An 18,055-nucleotide genomic window follows, 5' to 3' on the forward strand; every position below is an offset into this window, starting at 1 on the left:
TGCAGACACTAGCAGCATACCTCCGGAAATGGAGATTGAAGCTCAGCGAGGCAAAGACGGTGTCTGCGGCCTTCCACCTTAACAACAAGGAAGCCAAACGTGAGCTCTGAATACACATCGATGGAACACTCCTGGCATGCTGCGCCGAACCAACCTATCTCGGCGTGACATTGGACAGGTCGCTCATGTTCTGCCGACACCTCGAGTCACGGCGCAAGAAGTTTACAGCTAGTGTGGCATTGATGACGCGAATGGACCGATCAGGCTGGGGCGCCGGGGCAAAAACATTGCGTACGGCAGCCCTAGCCCTGGTCTACTCCACCAGTGAATATTGCGCACCGGTGTGGTGCCGCAGTGCTCACACGCGCCTCATCGATCCACCTATCAGCGAAGCCTTGCGCATCATGATAGGATGCTTGCGTCCCACTCCTTGCAGGCATCCAGCCCGCTGGCCTCCGCCACACAGGAACCACAGCACGTGTCCCCTGCCAGGCTGTGGAGCCTAACCACCTGCTCCACGACAAGCTCACTGCAACAGTGGAGCCTCCCCGGCGTCTCAAGTCGAGACACCCTTTTGTGCCTGCCGCACGGGATCTCCTACAGTAATGTTGAGATCTTAACATCAGTGAGGCAGGATGGGCGGACTACACCTGGCGTGCGGAGTGGGAGGCGAACACCTCCAGACTCTATCCTGGCCGCCAGTCCTTCCCCTACCGGGATGGACTTACCCAGACCGGCGTGGATGAGGCTTAACCGTCTCTGGACCGGCATCATCATCGCTGCACAGATGGAGCTAAGCATCCGCAGACCATGTGATCTAGGACTGTCCGATATATCGGACACCCAACGGAATGTGTGGCCACGGTCGTGGACGACGAAACGGTGACGTGGCTCCTAAGGATAGTCCCTCGGCCCCAAGCCTGGGGAGAGAGGACGAAACCAACCTACCCATACGGCAAAGTGGAAGTATGTATGAGACTGATAAACACCTATTTACACTTCTTGGTTATGACCGATTCGAGATATTCCCCATCATGACACAACTTTCAGTTGCAAACCATATCTTGCAAGCCTGCATCTGCATATTCAGACCAAAAGCTAATTAGTACAGTGATGACGTCAGTAGATCTGGGCCTCAAAATGAAACCACTTTTGGATCCTTCTCATGTCTACATGGACCCAGTTGTGTGACCCAGGCTGTGTGGGCAGTGGATGGAGGAAGAATGTGAGAGTGGGAGAGAGCTCAATAGAGGCATTCTTGCAACTCCCAGAACAATGACAGAGAATCTGTTTTGTACCAGAGTGCAACAAAAGCCAAGCTAGAAGAGAGAGCACATTATTTCAGTTGTCGGCCTATAATGTCCATGATGAATACAGTACTGAGTTGGGAGTTCAACAGTACATTTTCAGCAGAAAGAGCTTTATCAACATTCACCCTTTAATTCTAATTACAGATTTGAACGAGTTATCTATAAAAAGAGCCTATAATATTTCATCTTGGCATAACAAAGTTATTATTTGTTTGATGACGTGCTATAGCCTACAGCAGGTCTAAACACTGGTAGAACATGGGTACCAACAGCACTAGTGTTTATGACTGTTGTCATATCTATTACAGTCCACTACTGCTGTGTGTATGTTTAAAAAAAAAAACAATCCTATTGACAGGTCACCTAACTTTGTTGTCATTAGCTCAGACAAGTACAAAAGCTTAATGTCTGATGTGAATGATGACGAGCCCGCTTGCAAGTTGTCCCGTCCAGCCACTTGCTCATACTGCCATCCAGTGGACAACCTGCTCACAAACTCTGTATGCTGCTTTTCAAGAAAGCAGACAATTACTGTAGAGTGGTTGTTTATGATTTGTTTTAGCAGGACATGGAAAAGTAGATATGTCATTTGCCAGCTAATAAATCTTAGATGATGGGCCTTTAAAAATACACTTGGCGTGGCCATTGTATTGACACTGACGTTGACATTGTTTGAGCTGTCTTGTATGACAACCGATTCATAACCAAGATGACAACCTGACATACAGTAGCAGGCCTGCCATGTTCCGCCCTGTTGACTGTTCTCCATTCCCCTTGTTGATTCAGTTAACCATTCAGTTCCCTGCCCTTGTTTCTGTGTGATTGCCTGCACCTGTCATTCGTCCTGATTAGTCTCACCTGCACCTCCTTCCCTCGTTAGGCCCCTCTTGCTTTATATACTAGCCCTGTTCCTTTGTTCTCTTGTCCAATCATTGTTTTTGTTTATGTCGTGTTGCATGTACCTCAGTTTTTCATGTACCTTTTGGATGTTACTTTGATTAAATGCTGAACCTGCTCCACCTGCCTCCATCGTCCTGCATTTGGGTTCTACTCCTGCCATGCCTTAACAGGCCATAACAGCCTAATTATCAAACTTAAAGAAACTATTTAGCTTTATGGATTATCATTACATTAAACTGTCATACAATATGTGGTTGAGTTTGACATTGGCTGTCATGAGACCATTAAAATGATGTCATGAATGTTTCCCTTGACCTCAACTACAGTGGTACAATTTGGACTAGTCATAAGAAAATCACTGTTATTCCACTGTCAAATTCTTTTCTAACCGAATAATGAATAATTTCCTTGACTTCAACTACAGTGGGGCAATTTGATCTTATCATAAAGATGTTATTACGTTATATTATAGTGTTAAAAGATTTTATAACGTTTCATGAATAATTCCAAGTCAAAATTTGTAGTTGAGGTCAATGGAATGGAATGGAATGACGCTGTTATAAAATCATTTGACAGTATCCTTCATTTGAGACATTGGACTCTATTTTTAGTATATATGTCTTATTTTGAGTAGATGTATTTCTATGTATTATGTCATTTCATTCATCTTAATTTCATTCAAACTTAACAATAGCGCTTATCAGTCCCAACCCATTCAGCTATTTGTTCAATTCATTGTCTTGTTTGTGATTGGTTTTATTAATTACCTCAGGTGCATCAATTGAGGTTGTTGTTTTGTTAATTGATTTAAGTGTGTCAGATTGACTCAACAAAGCAAGCCTCTATATAAACCTGGGGTTTATGACTGCTTAGAGAAGACATGTCTGCAGTTTTGCTCAAATAAACGAAGACTTAGTACTAAGTATTTTGCTCTCAGCAATGCAATAAAAGCAATAAAAGCCTTACTGTATGTGCACAAGGCATGGCTAGCTTTGTCACACAGTACAATGCAATGCAATCTTTATGACAATATCAAATTGTACCACTGTAGTTGTGGTCAAGGACATTATTCATGACATGATCATGGTCTCATGACAGCCACTGTCAAACTCAACCACACATGACAGTTTAATATACAGTAATGATAACCCATGAAGCTAGTTTCTTTAAGTTTGATAATTAGGCCTAATATGTCACATTTAAAACAGGTTATGTCTTGGTTAATGTCAAGTTATCATAACAAAGACAACTCAAACAATGTCAACTTTGCATTAAAAATTACATAATTGACCAAATGACACTTAATGACAATAGTCATAAACATTCATAAAGATTGCTTCATGTGTCATGTCATTGTCATGACAGAGTAATGTCAGTCTAATGCACATCCCTTCAAATACAGTGTTAGCGACATCTGACATCATCAGTCATTTGCTCGGAAAGTGCTCCCTGGCTACATCACAAACAGTATCATCTGTCTCTCCAGACTGGGGAAATAATTTACAGCTTGAATTAAAATAAATGTGTGAGCTGTCAGAGAAGAGCCGGTGCCAGGATTAGCACAGATGATTGAGTAACGTGTCATGGGGTGATCTCATTTGACAGATTCACACAATCTACCCAGTTGAATCTCAAGCGTTCTCTACGAAATCCAACACATGGGGCCTCATTTATCATGTGGATACACCCTTTTTCATTTACACCTTATTTTTGTACTTGCTTTTCTCCACAAATAATGTGATGTATCATGCCAAAACTCGATGGGAAATATTGTGAGATATATACACAATATTTCCCATCGAGTTTTTGATCAATGATAAATGAGGCCCATGGTGTTTATGGATGATTGCCAGAGCTGAACAATGTGAACATAGCCTACAGTAAAACACACTGTAAACTAGCAGCAACCAATTCACAGGTGCTAAAATTTCAGCTAGATATCAAAGTTGGATGTTTAATGCTTCCCCAAAACCTCCAACTCAACCCCTGTGCTGTACAAGGAACAAAGAGAATAGATTTTGTGCACTGTGTATTGTGCAATATGTAATTGTTTTTTATGACACATTATACAACTTTTGATTAAAATATTTTTTGTAGCCTATACACGGAAAGCCTAGCCATACCAATTAGAAATTAACTAAATTAATCAAATTATAATTTGGGCCTTTTTTCCCCCCTGAATGTAATAATACTTATAATTTACTAACTAGTTGCTGTGGATGTGATGAGGCTGCTGCGGATGTTCTGCCAGTCTGTGGTCGCCAGCACACTGCTCTTTGCTGTCACCTGCTGGGGAGGCAGCACCAGGTCTGGGGAGACAAACAAGCTGAACAGGCTGGTGAGGAGGGACGGCTCTGTTGTGGGGCGACAACTGGACAGCCTGGAGACTGTGGTGGAGAGGAGGATGAGGGACAAACTGAAGTCTATCCTAGACAACCCCTCTCACCCCCCCTCTATGACGAGCTGTGGCAAATGGGGAGCACCTTCAGCCACAGGCTCATCCCACCTAGGTGCAAAACAGAGCGGTTCAGGCTCTCCTTTGTGCCAGCAGCCATCAGACTCTATAACAGTCTGAACCTTCCTGAGTGTTGTGGAGATGTGCATGTATGTATGTATGTATGTATGTATGTATGTGTGTATTCAATATTTTAAACATGCTGTGTATGTACGTATGGATATATTCCTTGTTCTCTTTTATGTTTATTTGCTACTATCGGTATGCATATTCTGCATTCCAAAATTTACTGTAATTTCCCACTGCTAAAACATCCAAATTTCCTCCTACAGGGATTATCAAAGTTCATAATATTATCTATGTTAAGAAATGTAAGGAAAAACAGAGTGGATAAATGTACATTTTACGAGTGAGCTCTTGCTGCCTGTCTGGCTGTACATCAGACCACAGCACACTACTTATATCACAGAATAAACTATGGAGCTGCTATCCACTCTATTTGTCTGTTCTTCTTCCATCTCGTCTGGATGGAAAGTACCACGAGCAGCATGATGGATTCAGATAATTAGTTGAAGTCAGCATTCCATAACCGCTCTGACAGTGAGTATTGTGCAATAACTGGTGCAGTCTTTCTCCAGTGCTCTCTACTCTCAGTGTCCCATCATTAAGATGGACAAACAAGCATGAAACAAAATGGGTGGAACAGTTAATGAAGTGCAGAACAACCAGCATACAGGAACAAACAGCTGCTCAGGACAAATCATTCTGGTGCAGCAACAGGTGGTGTCCCCATGCACATGTGATGATGATGACGTGTGTGTGTGTGTGTGTGTGTGGAGTGGTGTTGTTCAAGGTCTGTTCTTCAAAATGGTGAGCTATAATCTAATAATATGTACAGTTCATTAAAAGTAAAAACCTGAATATATTAGTGGAGATAAGTGACTCTGAAAGAGGGTTTATTATTGGGACACAGATGGCAGGAACTTCACAGCTCAACTGGCTAGTGTTTCGATGACTATCTATCCATCTATATATCTATCATTTGTGCAAAAAACATTTTTTTCGACAGAGATGTGGAAAAAGTGTAGGCTGTCTGTGCTGTCAGAGTATAGGTCTACTGCCTTCTGCAAGACGCCTGCTGAGAGTAGTTAACTCAACACTTCCTCAGTGACATCAGCTCATTACCCCATACCCCAGAGAATGGTGGGGTTATGAATGCCATTCAGGGTCAAGCACCCCATTAGGGGCCCGCAAGAGGAAATCCACACACACGAGGAAATCCAAACTCCAGGTGCATTATAGTTGTCATGCTATACGCACAGAGGCCAGAGAGTAGGTCTATGTCCAGTCAGTGCTGTCATAATAGGCCTTCCATTAATATATTTATTTCATCACACTTGTTGACTGCGTGCAGCCTGGCTTCCAGACCCATCCCAATAAAGAGTATGCCAATTTGGATAGCTTATGGTGGCAGTATTGGTTTGACCAACTTTTCATAAAATCTTGAAGTGAGATGTGTCTCCCCCCCCCCCATTTGTGTGTGCGTGTGTGTGTGGCGCGGGGGGTGAGAAACGCTGTGCACAATTTTGTAATTAAAAAAAAAAAAAAAAACATTTTTGTACTTGAAGCAGTGGCACGTATGAGCCAATTTGTGCTGGATTAGCCTGTCTGCTGCCATCTTAGCAACTCATAGACGTAGATTTCGGGGGGTCACAACATGCAGGAGTCCACAGTCCTGGACTGTGCTCAGGAGATGTGTTGAATGGTCTAAGGAGAGCCAGCTCCAACTCAACATCAGCAAGACCAAGGAACTGGTGGTGGACTTCAGAAAGAACAGGAAGCCTCCAGCCCCCATCACTATCAAGGGGGAGGAGGTTGAGATGGTGGACTCATACAAGTTCCTGGGAGTGAGCCAGCTGAGTGAGCAAGCCGAGTCTAAAAGTATGTTTAAACTAGAAAGGGCTTGTGGACCCGACCCGTGATTCGGATCCTCTCTAAGAATTTAATGAGCAATAAGTTGGCCCTTACTACACCCCTCCTCCGAGTTTCATTAAAATCGGTCTGGTAGTTTTCGCGTAATCCTGCTAACAAATAAACCAAGAAATGGCTCATGGACCCGACCCATGATTCAGATCCGCTCCAAAATGTAACGGGTTCTAAGGTGGCAAATGCTACACCCTTGGTACATAGGTTTTGCGTTATCCTGCTGACAGAAGTACAGACATATACACACGCCACCGAAAACATTACCTGTCCTTAAACATTACCACCTTACCCTCACCCTGCGCTGTCCATCCATGCTGGTTTCATTCAGCCAACAAAACGGTGATATAAAAATCAGCTACGACACATCTGACAGCAACAGTAATGATGACAAAGATATCAGAAACAGGCATTCCCTTTACTTATTAGATAACAATCTGAATACATGCATTTCAGATACATTGTGCCCTGTGTTACGAGGTAAACATGCTGGCTCAGCAAACTTGGTGAATGAAAAGGTGAATGGTGCTACCAACAATAATGCTTAAAACAAAATTAAAATACTTGACATTAGGAAACATTTTACAAGCAAAAACATGTTTGAATAGAGGCAAATATGACAAGAACGTAGAGCACTTTGGCAAACAGAGCCATCATTTGAGCAAATCCTTGTTGTCAGAGAAGCTGAGTAGCTCAGAGCTGGTGTGCCCAGCTGCCACACTGGGTTAAATCAAACTAGCTAGGATGTTTACAGGGGCAGGCCTGTGGCTCTAATATATCCTCAATGTAGCCTACATTGACCGTGATGATGCTCACAATAGCCTTTCAGGAAAATGCAACGAGTACATCTTTAATACAGGCTACAAAAAAAACACCATATCCATTTTGCTTCTCTGCCCCTCGACAGACTGTTGCACATGTATTATAGTCAGTTAGACAGTTTAGTCAGTCTACTCCGCATTGGTTTTAAGGACACCAAGCTTAAAAAGTATCATAGAACATTCAGTTACTGAATGGTACTGGACTGCCATGTCCTTTTCTCTCTGAAAATGCACAAAGACACATTTGACAGACTGACCTTTTCTTGTTACATTATTCCACAATACTATGCATTTACAATACTATGTATTTGTCACATTGTTTCATAGAGGCTACATTTACTAACCAAATCAAAACTTACAGAATTTCCAGGGCAGAGTTCTTGGACAGCGGAGTCCAGGTGTAAAGCTGCTTGTGGTGCTTTGCTCAGGCCTGGAATGGAGCACATTAGAAACTCAGAAAAGAGCAATAAACTGTTTTAATATGTGGCCTGTATATTCAGAAAGATTATCTGACCTGATCTGATTAGCAAGGGAGGTGGATACGCCCCACACAAAAGGTGTAGAGGTAACATCGTCGGCTTCTGTAAAAAACAAAAACAGACAACTGGACCTATTCCATGAACTGTATGGAAATCACTGAAAGGTACAGTAGGACACTCTGCATAGACTACTTGCAACAACAAAAACAACCTCACAATCTTAACCTTGTGTTAACAATGCTCTCACAATCATACCCTTGTTAACAATGCTCAAATTCCTATGAGTAGTGCTGACCTTTATCCCAATCGTCGTCAGTGTTGTGATTGGTCCAGGTGCTGACAGGGACCTTCCACTTGCTATGCATCTCAGCACTGCCCACTGCAAACCATACCGCTTGGTTAGACTCACCCAGACTGGCCATGTGTTCAACATGGGGACACGAAGAGATCTTTACAACAAGAAGGACAATCCTTACAATTCTCTGTATTGACATTGCTTCTGTCCACACAGTTGGCAATATGGTGTTTTATCTCATGCTTGGGCATCAGGTGACGGGCATTGAAAGGACATGTTTTCAATTCGCTGGCCAGTTTTGGGTGGTTCTATGGGAGTATAAATGTGAACGGTAGTTAAACAACTTGTATTAATTAATGTGTGGAACACAAAGTCAAACTTGTTCTAAAACATGTAGACAAATACTGTACAGTCCTCTTCAAACACTAACCTTTCTGCACTTAATGAGATGGTAGGGGAAGCGACAAGCACGGATCTTATGGTTCTTGTCATATGGACACTGGAGCATCTTGTGTGGGTCACTCCCATCTTCTCCATCTATGGACAATGGTGAGAAAGTGTACTGTAAGCTACATATTATAAGGACAGCTTAAGCAAGGTTTTGGAGGAAGAATTGTTTTAAACAGTGAAACTTTAAAGAATGCTGATATGCCATGCAATGTCTGGCTGCTTCTTAAGAATGTGAAGGTATCTTAGGCCCAATCCCAATACTGTGAATTTTTACCCCTTGGTTTCAAGTCAGCATCTGAAAACCATTGTTTTGGAGGGCTGTTTTAACGTCCACTAGTACTCGATATGCCCCCTAGCCCTAGAAGCTAAAAGTAATGGGACACACTATCCTATACGGGAACGTGCAAAATGTGGGGCCAGGGGCTGGGGTTAAGGGGGGGGGGGGCGGGGGTGTTGGGATTGGGCCTTGGCCTACGTCACGCGTTTACGTTTTATCCTTGAACGAAGCTGTGACCTCCTATGGCAGTTGTTGATGCAGCAGCAACAACCTACCATGGCAATGTTTTCCATAATCACAATAGAAAAACAAAACATCCTCCAACTCAGCTCCAATCTACATCTATGGCTCCAACTAACCAACATCCTCACAAGATGGCGCCCCGTCACAATGTATGAAAAGAACTGGATGCGGCGTTGAAAGATGGCCAGCCATTAATTCCAATGAAAGTTGCTCACCCAGCACATTAAACATTTTGAACATAGGCTACTTCCGTGGGTCACACAGTACATGCGTAATAATGTTTTTCTTGGCTCCGATGCCCACGGCACCTGTGCAGTATTTTTACTTGGCCTCTCCTTTTTTCCTCATAGACCAGCGCGGCGCTGCCAGACATACATGGGGAAAGAAACAGCTGTAAACTCCGGCTCTTTGGTGGATTCTAAAAATTGACCAAATGATTTCAAACTTTATAATTTAAGTAATTTTGACTGAGTGATACCCAGAAAATGTTGTTTCTTTCCCCGTGTCTTTTGGGGCTGTATGGCATCACGTGACTTGCAAAACAGAACTTGACCACTGTGCCAAAATAAATGTGAAATGTTGTTTCACACAACCACTTGAGAAAGCCCAGTTGCAAACTGTTTGGAAAAGGGCAGGCACTTTCAAAAAATGCAGGCAGGTGATTGAATGAACCATCTGTCTTATCACTGTCTATCACAGGCTAACTTCCGACCTAAACCACCCCTAGCTGCTAGTATTTCTTTTTGCTAGAGTCACGAGGCCAATTTACCAGTCTCTTCTTCCATGTGTTGAAATGTTTCAACAGCAGGGCTGCAACTTGAACCATATCTGATGCTTGACATCCTTCTCGGTGGCTTTGTCTCTGAGGAAAGTCTTCGGCTATCCACACGTAGTGTAGGGAGGAATGACACGAACAAAAGCAATTCAGTAGTTCAGGAATTTAGAACTGCTATCCTTACGTCAAGATACACCAAATATTCGCAAGGTTGATGAAAAAAAATCCTCAAATATAAACACTGAACATCATACCTCCATGCCACTGAAAATAAGCTAGCTAGCTAGTTCATAATTTTCTATGTTAAAAGTGCACCCACCACGATTTTACTTACAGGCAGCGACACGCACATGTAACTTCTACCTTGATCAAGAATGCCAATCTAACTTTTTGGATCAGGTGGTGACCACTGCCAATCAGCGTGTATCTCTGCAGGCCGGAGACTTTCGAGGGGGCGGGTCAACTGTCAATCAATTTTTACTTTGGCCAATCACAGGCTGACAATCGTCTTTTCAATCAAAAACTAATTTCGCCTGAAACGGTTGTCAATCACTTTCTATTTGGCGAATCGCCTTTCTCTAAGGGCGTGGTAGAAATGACGCTATAGCTAGTTCGCTAGCTATTTACATTTGCTAGTTACGTAGCAAGCTAAGCTACTTAATAACGTAGCTAGCTATCTACATTGACTTCGTTTGCTATAGTTAGCTTGCTAGTTACGTAGGCCTAATGCAATTTGTTATGGAGTTAGATTTACTGGATTACATGACTGTGTGTGAGAGAGATATTTTTAATGCAAATCATGTATCTTGAAAGACTTAATAAATCATGATGATAAAAGCCTTACCAAGACTCCCCTTGGTATTCTCTTAGTAGGCTTATGATCAATTTCCTACCCCCACCCTACCCCTGACCCCTGCCTCTACCTGGACCCAGGCACACTCACACACACACAGACATACACCAGTCCTGGGCTGAGATCCCCCCTTGTTCTCTGTAAAGCGCATTGTGTTGCCTCTGGGTATGAAATGCGCTATACAAATAAAGCTTTGATTGATTGATTGATTGATGTAATGGAGGCTTGTGGGTAGAGGCCCAAGCCCCCAGGATCAGCTTGGCGCATTGAAGCCACCATGGGCTTTCAGGCCAAGCCCGGTATTGCAAGGCACGTCACGGCATGCGGCCCAAGAACCTTATTTCCCATGTTAGTGGATGATGATAGATAGGGCTAGAAAAGGAAAACAAAATTTTTCTCGGTATCATTCAGCATCAGAGACCAATCTAATCAATATAAACTTTTAATTCAATGGGGTTTTGTTTGTTTTTGAAGCCACCAATACCTGTAACGAGCCCATTTGAAACATGTGCTGTGCACGAGCCTCGGGGACGCTGGTCGCGCGTTCGTGAGTCCTGCGAGCTCGGGAAAGCACGTGACCATAAGAAGACCCGCCCTACTCTGCCTCTGATTGGATAGGAAGTCATGTAATGACGTCGGCTAACATGCTAAGCTTTTAGCAATGAAGCTGCTATGATCATGCTAATCATAGATATGAACGTATGTCTATGATGCAAATGATCATGACATGTGGTTACTTTAGGACATCGTTGGAAAAGATCTAGAGGGTAAGTGGGTCAATGTTGAATAACTTAGCTAACATTATCTAATGTTACATTTCTTTATATTAACATCAACTATATTGATAGGCTAGCTATGCTAACGGTAGCTAATGCTAACGGCTTAGGGTTAACGTTAGTTAATGCTAACGTTACGTTCGGAGGTCTGATGTATTTCAATTTTAACATAATGTTGAGCATGATCAATGTGACATTGTTCATACATTGATTACAGTCTGTAATCTTGTCTGGCATTATTTAGCTATAATGGGCTGATGCTACTATAGCATTTGCCACATTATACATCAAATTAATCAAGCATAGTTAGTGTTATTACCTGAAGGCATTATTACCATTGCAAGTAAGCATGCCATGTATATGCCATACCTGGAAATCAAATTAATAGTGTAATTCTTCCCCATCATAGCTCATTGTACACTGATATAATCATTCTCCTTGCCTTTGCTAATACTCATCTCTTTTATCAAACTTTGTGCTAGGAAAGAAATCTGGCTGTGATTCGGCGCTAGTGCTCATCCAGGCTGTTGTCATCTCCCGCCTGGACTCCTGCAACTCCCTACTTGCTGCCATCCTGCAGCGTTGGCCATCAGACTCCTGGAGAAAGCTGCTGCTGACCTGGTGTTCAACAGCCCCATGCTCTTCCACAAAACTTCCCTACTCCGTTCTCAGCACTGGCTCCCTGCGCTGTCCCATCCAGTTTAGGACTGTGGTTCAAGCCTACAGGGCAAATGAACAGCTCCCTCCGACCTCCAGGCTGTGGTCAAGCTCTGCTGCCTTGAGGTGATTTGTTCCCCAGTTGCTCCAAGCCCCCCTACGGCAGATTGTAACGGCCATGGCTCTTTTCTGTCCTGGCCTCACAGTGGTGGAATGAACTGTGCACTGATGTCAGAACAGAGCCAATAATACACACTGTTCATAGTGAGCCTAGTTATTATTGATTAACTTGTACTGTTTCCTCTCTCCTTGTCAGTCATTAAAATATGTTCAGTGTTTCACAATACTGATGTATAACATTTCATTATTTTGTCTCAGACCATTTCTGAAACAATCAGTGTCAGTATACATTTCCCTCCAATGTTATTGCTTGCCTATTTTTAACCATTTAACTACCAGACTGTACAAACGAATTGCACACCTATAGTATTTTCTAGGTATAGCCTACTTCTCCACTTTCTCTTATTGTTGGTATGAAATGGCAGTCAAACTATGCAATGATGTTCAACACTATTTCCACCCAAATTCCCAACAAATGTGGCCACCACACTGTTCAGGACATTCACAGGTCTTGCTTTCAGGGATCGGTAAAAGAAAGGGACATGGTTCCTCCATAATGTGATAAGGCTCTGCTTAGATCAAAGGCTTGGTCATCAGAAAATATCACAAAGACAGTGATCACAAAACAATTAAAAACATGTCACCAGTGTATGCCTTAACCCTAGTCAAATTTCTAGTATGTGTGAACCATATACATGGCAGTAAACAGATCTTGAGTCATACAAACTGGAGGATGCTTGACCCATACAAACTACTTTAACTCAATTTCAATAAACAACTTAAAATATGGCAGACAGAAGAGCTGAGCAGACTTGGTAGATGACTGGATGATCTTACAGAGAACCAAGGGAAATTGACTGGTATTAATGCTAAGAGTAATGAGGGATGAGGTGCAGCTGGGCAGAGCGGAGACAGGTGGCAGGTGATGCAGGAGATGGGAAGGTGAGTAGGCAACAACCAAGCATGAACAGGAACTGGACCACTGGCTCCCCTTGACTGTCCAACCCATCCATCAGCGCCAGCAGAGTGGACACGATAGAGCCAAAGAGAGAAAGACAAATGCAACGCAAGGTTAGTTTAGTTCCAATCGCCCATGTGCAACATCAATCAAGTCCACACTGGATCACCCTGTATAGGCAGGCACACTCAATTGCAAACACACTAGATATCACCCTGAGTCGGCACACTGGTACATGGGCGCATAGTTTAAGCTGGGCTAGACAGGCATGTTATCCTCTCCCGTGAGTGCAAGTTAACAATTGCTTCGTCAGACTAGTTGCCCTGACGGAAATGAAGCTCCGCTCCCCAGACTGCCCGACTGGCTCTGCTTTCTTAGTCCACCCCTCAGCAATCAAGTCCAGCCGAGGGTGATCAGAGCCTCTGTCAGCGGCCCAGTTCAGGTGCACCCCATTAGTCTTTCATTAGTGACACTGCAGCTTCACTACAGTACCACTGCTCGCTAGAACTCATAAGTGCATCTCCTTTCTAAACAAGCGTCTAAGAGCTTAACCTGTTGCTAAAGACAAAGTACAAGAACAAATAAAATAGGTGTTAAAAGTAAGGGTCCAGGGCACATCTTGAACAGGTGAATTTTCAGCATGCGGCGAAAGATGGGCAGCGACTCTGCTGTACTGACATCAGTGGACAGTTCCCACCACTGTGAGGCCAGGACAGAAAAAAGCCATGGCCACGCCAATCTGCCGTAGGGGGGCTTGGAGCAACTGGGGAACCAATCACCTCAAGGCAGCAGAGCTTGACCACAGCCTGGAGGTCGGAGGGAGCTGTTCATTTGCCCTGTAGGCTTGAACCACAGTCCTAAACTGGATGGGACAGCGCAGGGAGCCAGTGCAGAGAACGGAGTAGGGAAGTTTTGTGATAGAGCATGGGGCTGTTGAACACCAGGTCAGCAGCAGCTTTCTCCAGGAGTCTGATGGCCAACGTTGCAGGATGGCAGCAAGTAGGGAGTTGCAGGAGTCCAGGCGGGAGATGACAACAGCCTGGATGAGCACTAGCGCCGAATCACAGCCAGATTTCTTTCCTAGCACAAAGTTTGATAAAAGAGATGAGTATTAGCAAAGGCAAGGAGAATGATTATATCAGTGTACAATGAGCTATGATGGGGAAGAATTACACTATTAATTTGATTTCCAGGCATGGCATATACATGGCATGCTTACTTGCAATGGTAATAATGCCTTCAGGTAATAACACTAACTATGCTTGATTAATTTGATGTATAATGTGGCAAATGCTATAGTAGCATCAGCCCATTATAGCTAAATAATGCCAGACAAGATTACAGACTGTAATCAATGTATGAACAATGTCACATTGATCATGCTCAACATTATGTTAAAATTGAAATACATGAGACCTCCGAACGTAACGTTAGCATTAACTAACGTTAACCCTAAGCCGTTAGCATTAGCTACCGTTAGCATAGCTAGCCTATCAATATAGTTGATGTTAATATAAAGAAATGTAACATTAGATAATGTTAGCTAAGTTATTCAACATTGACCCACTTACCCTCTAGATCTTTTCCAACGATGTCCTAAAGTAACCACATGTCATGATCATTTGCATCATAGACATACGTTCATATCTATGATTAGCATCATCGTAGCAGCTTCATTGCTCAAAGCAAAGCATGTTAGCCGACGTCATTACATGACTTCCTATCCAATCAGAGGCAGAGTAGGGCGGGTCTTCCTATGGTCACGTGCTTTCCCGAGCTCGCAGGACTCACGAACGCGCGACCAGCGTCCCCGAGGCTCGTGCACAGCACATGTTTCAAATGGGCTCGTTACAGGTATTGGTGGCTTCAAAAACAAACAAAACCCCATTGAATTAAAAGTTTATATTGATTAGATTGGTCTCTGATGCTGAATGATACCGAGAAAAATTTTGTTTTCCTTTTCTAGCCCTATCTATCATCATCCACTAACATGGGAAATAAGGTTCTTGGGCCGCATGCCGTGAGGTGACTTGCAATACTGGGCTTTGGCCACTACGTCAAATGGCTTCATGCGCCGGTGAGCAACTTTCATTGAAATGAATAGGCAGCCATTTTCAATGCCGTCTCCAGTTATATTATACCTCCATGGTAGAGGCTAGCAATGGCCTACACTAGCCCAGTAGTCCAGGCATTTTATGAGACAAAAGGGGTCAATATGGAAAAAATTGAAACAGAAATTATTTCAACTGTTTTAGTGTCATACATATGTTCTTTATAACATATCAAAAGTCCCCCAAAATCCCAGTGGTGGAAAGTAATGAAAAATGCAGATAAAGTATACCAATTTCCAATTTTTGGAAATTTGAAAATCAGAGAATGATGGGAGGCTTGTCCCTGTCCAGACGGACTTACCACCAGCTCCACAAGAACTTCTTAAGGTCTTCAGATGCACCTGCAAGACAGACTGCAGCAGCCTGAGGTGCACAATCAAGAAACATGGCCTTGAGTGTTCTGTTGCATGTAGCAGCTGTAAAGGATCAGGGTGTGCAAATTCACATCAGGCGGCATGTGATGATGAAGATGATGATGAATGCAAGTTATTATTATTATTATTATTATTATCATCCTGCTCATGTTCTCTTCTCTCCTGAAGTGGACCCTCTAATCGTGTGTGTGTGTGTGTGTGTGTGTGTGTGTGTGTGTGTGCGCACGCGCGTGTGATTTTCTCCCACAGGTATCTGAAGTGGACCCTCTAGCACCTGGCTGCTCTGCTATGGACGGTTCTACGTCTCAGACTGTCCTCTCCAGGGTTCTACTGTTCTCTACAGGGCTGTAGACTGTTCTCCAGGGTTGTAGACTGTCCTCTCCAGGGTTCTAGACTCTTGAGCTATTTGATTAATACACGTCAGATTTTCTGTTGCAATATGTGTGAGATTCACCCCTTTTCTCTTCACCAAATGCCAATAGAATTAAAAATATATTTCTGTATATGCACTGTGATGCATCCTATATAGTTTCTGGTTGATTGGGGACAGTGTTGTGTGGACATCAGACAAGAAAACATGCATAAACCTTTTTCTTTTACATAGGCAAAAATTGGAAATTGGTATACTTTATCTGCATTTTTCATTCCTTTCCACCACTGGGATTTTGGGGGACTTTTGATATGTTATAAAGAACATATTTATGACACTAAAACAGTTGAAATAATTTCTGTTGCAATTTTTTCCATATTGACCCCTTTTGTCTCATAAAATGCCTGGACTACTGGGCTAGTGTAGGCCATTGCTAGCCTCTACCCACAAGCCTCCATTGCATTGATCATAAGCCTACTAAGAGAATACCAAGGGGAGTCTTGGTAAGGCTTTTATCATCATGATTTATTAAGTCTTTCAAGATACATGATTTGCATTAAAAATATAATCTCTCACACACAGTCATGTAATCCAGTAAATCTAACTCCATAACAAATTGCATTAGGCCTACGTAACTAGCAAGCTAACTATAGCAAACGAAGTCAATGTAGATAGCTAGCTACGTTATTAATTATCTTAGCTAGCTACGTAACTAGCAAATGTAAATAGCTAGCGAACTAGCTATAGCGTCATTTCTACCACGCCCTTAGAGAAAGGCGATTCGCCAAATAGAAAGTGATTGACAACCGTTTCAGGCGAAATGAGTTTTTGATTGACAAGACGATTGTCAGCCTGTGATTGGCCAAAGTAAAAAATGATTGACAGTTGGCCCGCCCCCTCGAAAGTCTCCGGGCCTGCAGAGATACCCTTCTCTCTCAATCAGCCCGCCACTGCCACTAAGCAAAAAAAAAACTAAAACGCGCAATTTAATCATATTCGTGGTATATTTAGGCTATTAGAGCTGTGTGACATTTGGGGGGATTTCGGCGGGATACAGACCAGTTTGCTATCTATTCGTCACAAATTGATACGTATTTACACGTTTTTATGTCAACAACTGCTCCTCGCGTCCATTACGGTAATTGAACAGTGGTGCGCAGAGGCACCAAAATGGCGCTGTCCTGTTCGGGACTGTACGGTGGTCTGTCTTTGACACTTCTGCATTGTATCCGAACAAATGGAGTTGCAACCAAGTTATACGCTCCTCTCAGGGTCACTTCTCAAGCGAGGTAGCTATTTAGTAGTTCGTGCAATATCCATCTTGTTGATATGAATGTTGTCATTGTGGGGAAGTGTTATGGTGTGGCTAGCTGTTAGCATGCAGGCTAGTAGCTAATGTGTCAGCACTATCTTGGTAGCAGGCTGGGAGTTTATTAGAGTGTAGCAAAGGAAACATTTTATGTTCCTGAGCAACCACTAACAGTTGTTTAGCTATTACAGCTAATGCGTGTTTAAATCGACCGTGCCTTGCTGGTAGCCCCCTATCCTGTCGGATAAAATTTGGGGAGGGCCATGACAGGGCTTGAGTTCTGTTTAATTTCATAGTTATCTAGCACTCTTCTCACCTTAATCAGGCGAGTTTCACTCATGTCATAACTACAGCTCAGTTTGCTGAACTGTATGATATTTTTATGACCAGGTAGGTTTTGTTTATGGTTTGAATCCCAAGCAACCTGCCCAGTGGGTAGCCTACGTTGTTTGAAGAAGTAGGTGACCAACATAGCAACACTGTAACAGGTGTCAAAGACGCATGCTGGGAAAAACCTGTACATTTCACTGGTAGCTAGG

The 18,055-nt window shown here is 43.0% G+C and overlaps 1 protein-coding gene across 1 annotated transcript; it reads right to left on the reverse strand.

The window, feature by feature from the left end:
* Positions 1–358: 358 nt before the first annotated feature.
* On the reverse strand, positions 359–9,998 carry gtsf1 (gametocyte specific factor 1; the record flags this gene model as incomplete). The annotated part of the gene is made up of 8 exons (XM_084446154.1): positions 359–448; positions 715–779; positions 7,829–7,899; positions 7,984–8,050; positions 8,244–8,327; positions 8,425–8,551; positions 8,674–8,780; positions 9,983–9,998. The coding sequence occupies 8 exons, from the start codon at positions 9,996–9,998 to the stop codon at positions 359–361; spliced, it is 627 nt and encodes a 208-aa protein (XP_084302280.1).
* Positions 9,999–18,055: the final 8,057 nt, after the last annotated feature.

This window comes from Borostomias antarcticus (genome assembly GCF_949987555.1).
Source record: "Borostomias antarcticus genome assembly, chromosome: 11".
NCBI classification, from domain to species: Eukaryota; Metazoa; Chordata; class Actinopteri; order Stomiiformes; family Stomiidae; genus Borostomias; species Borostomias antarcticus.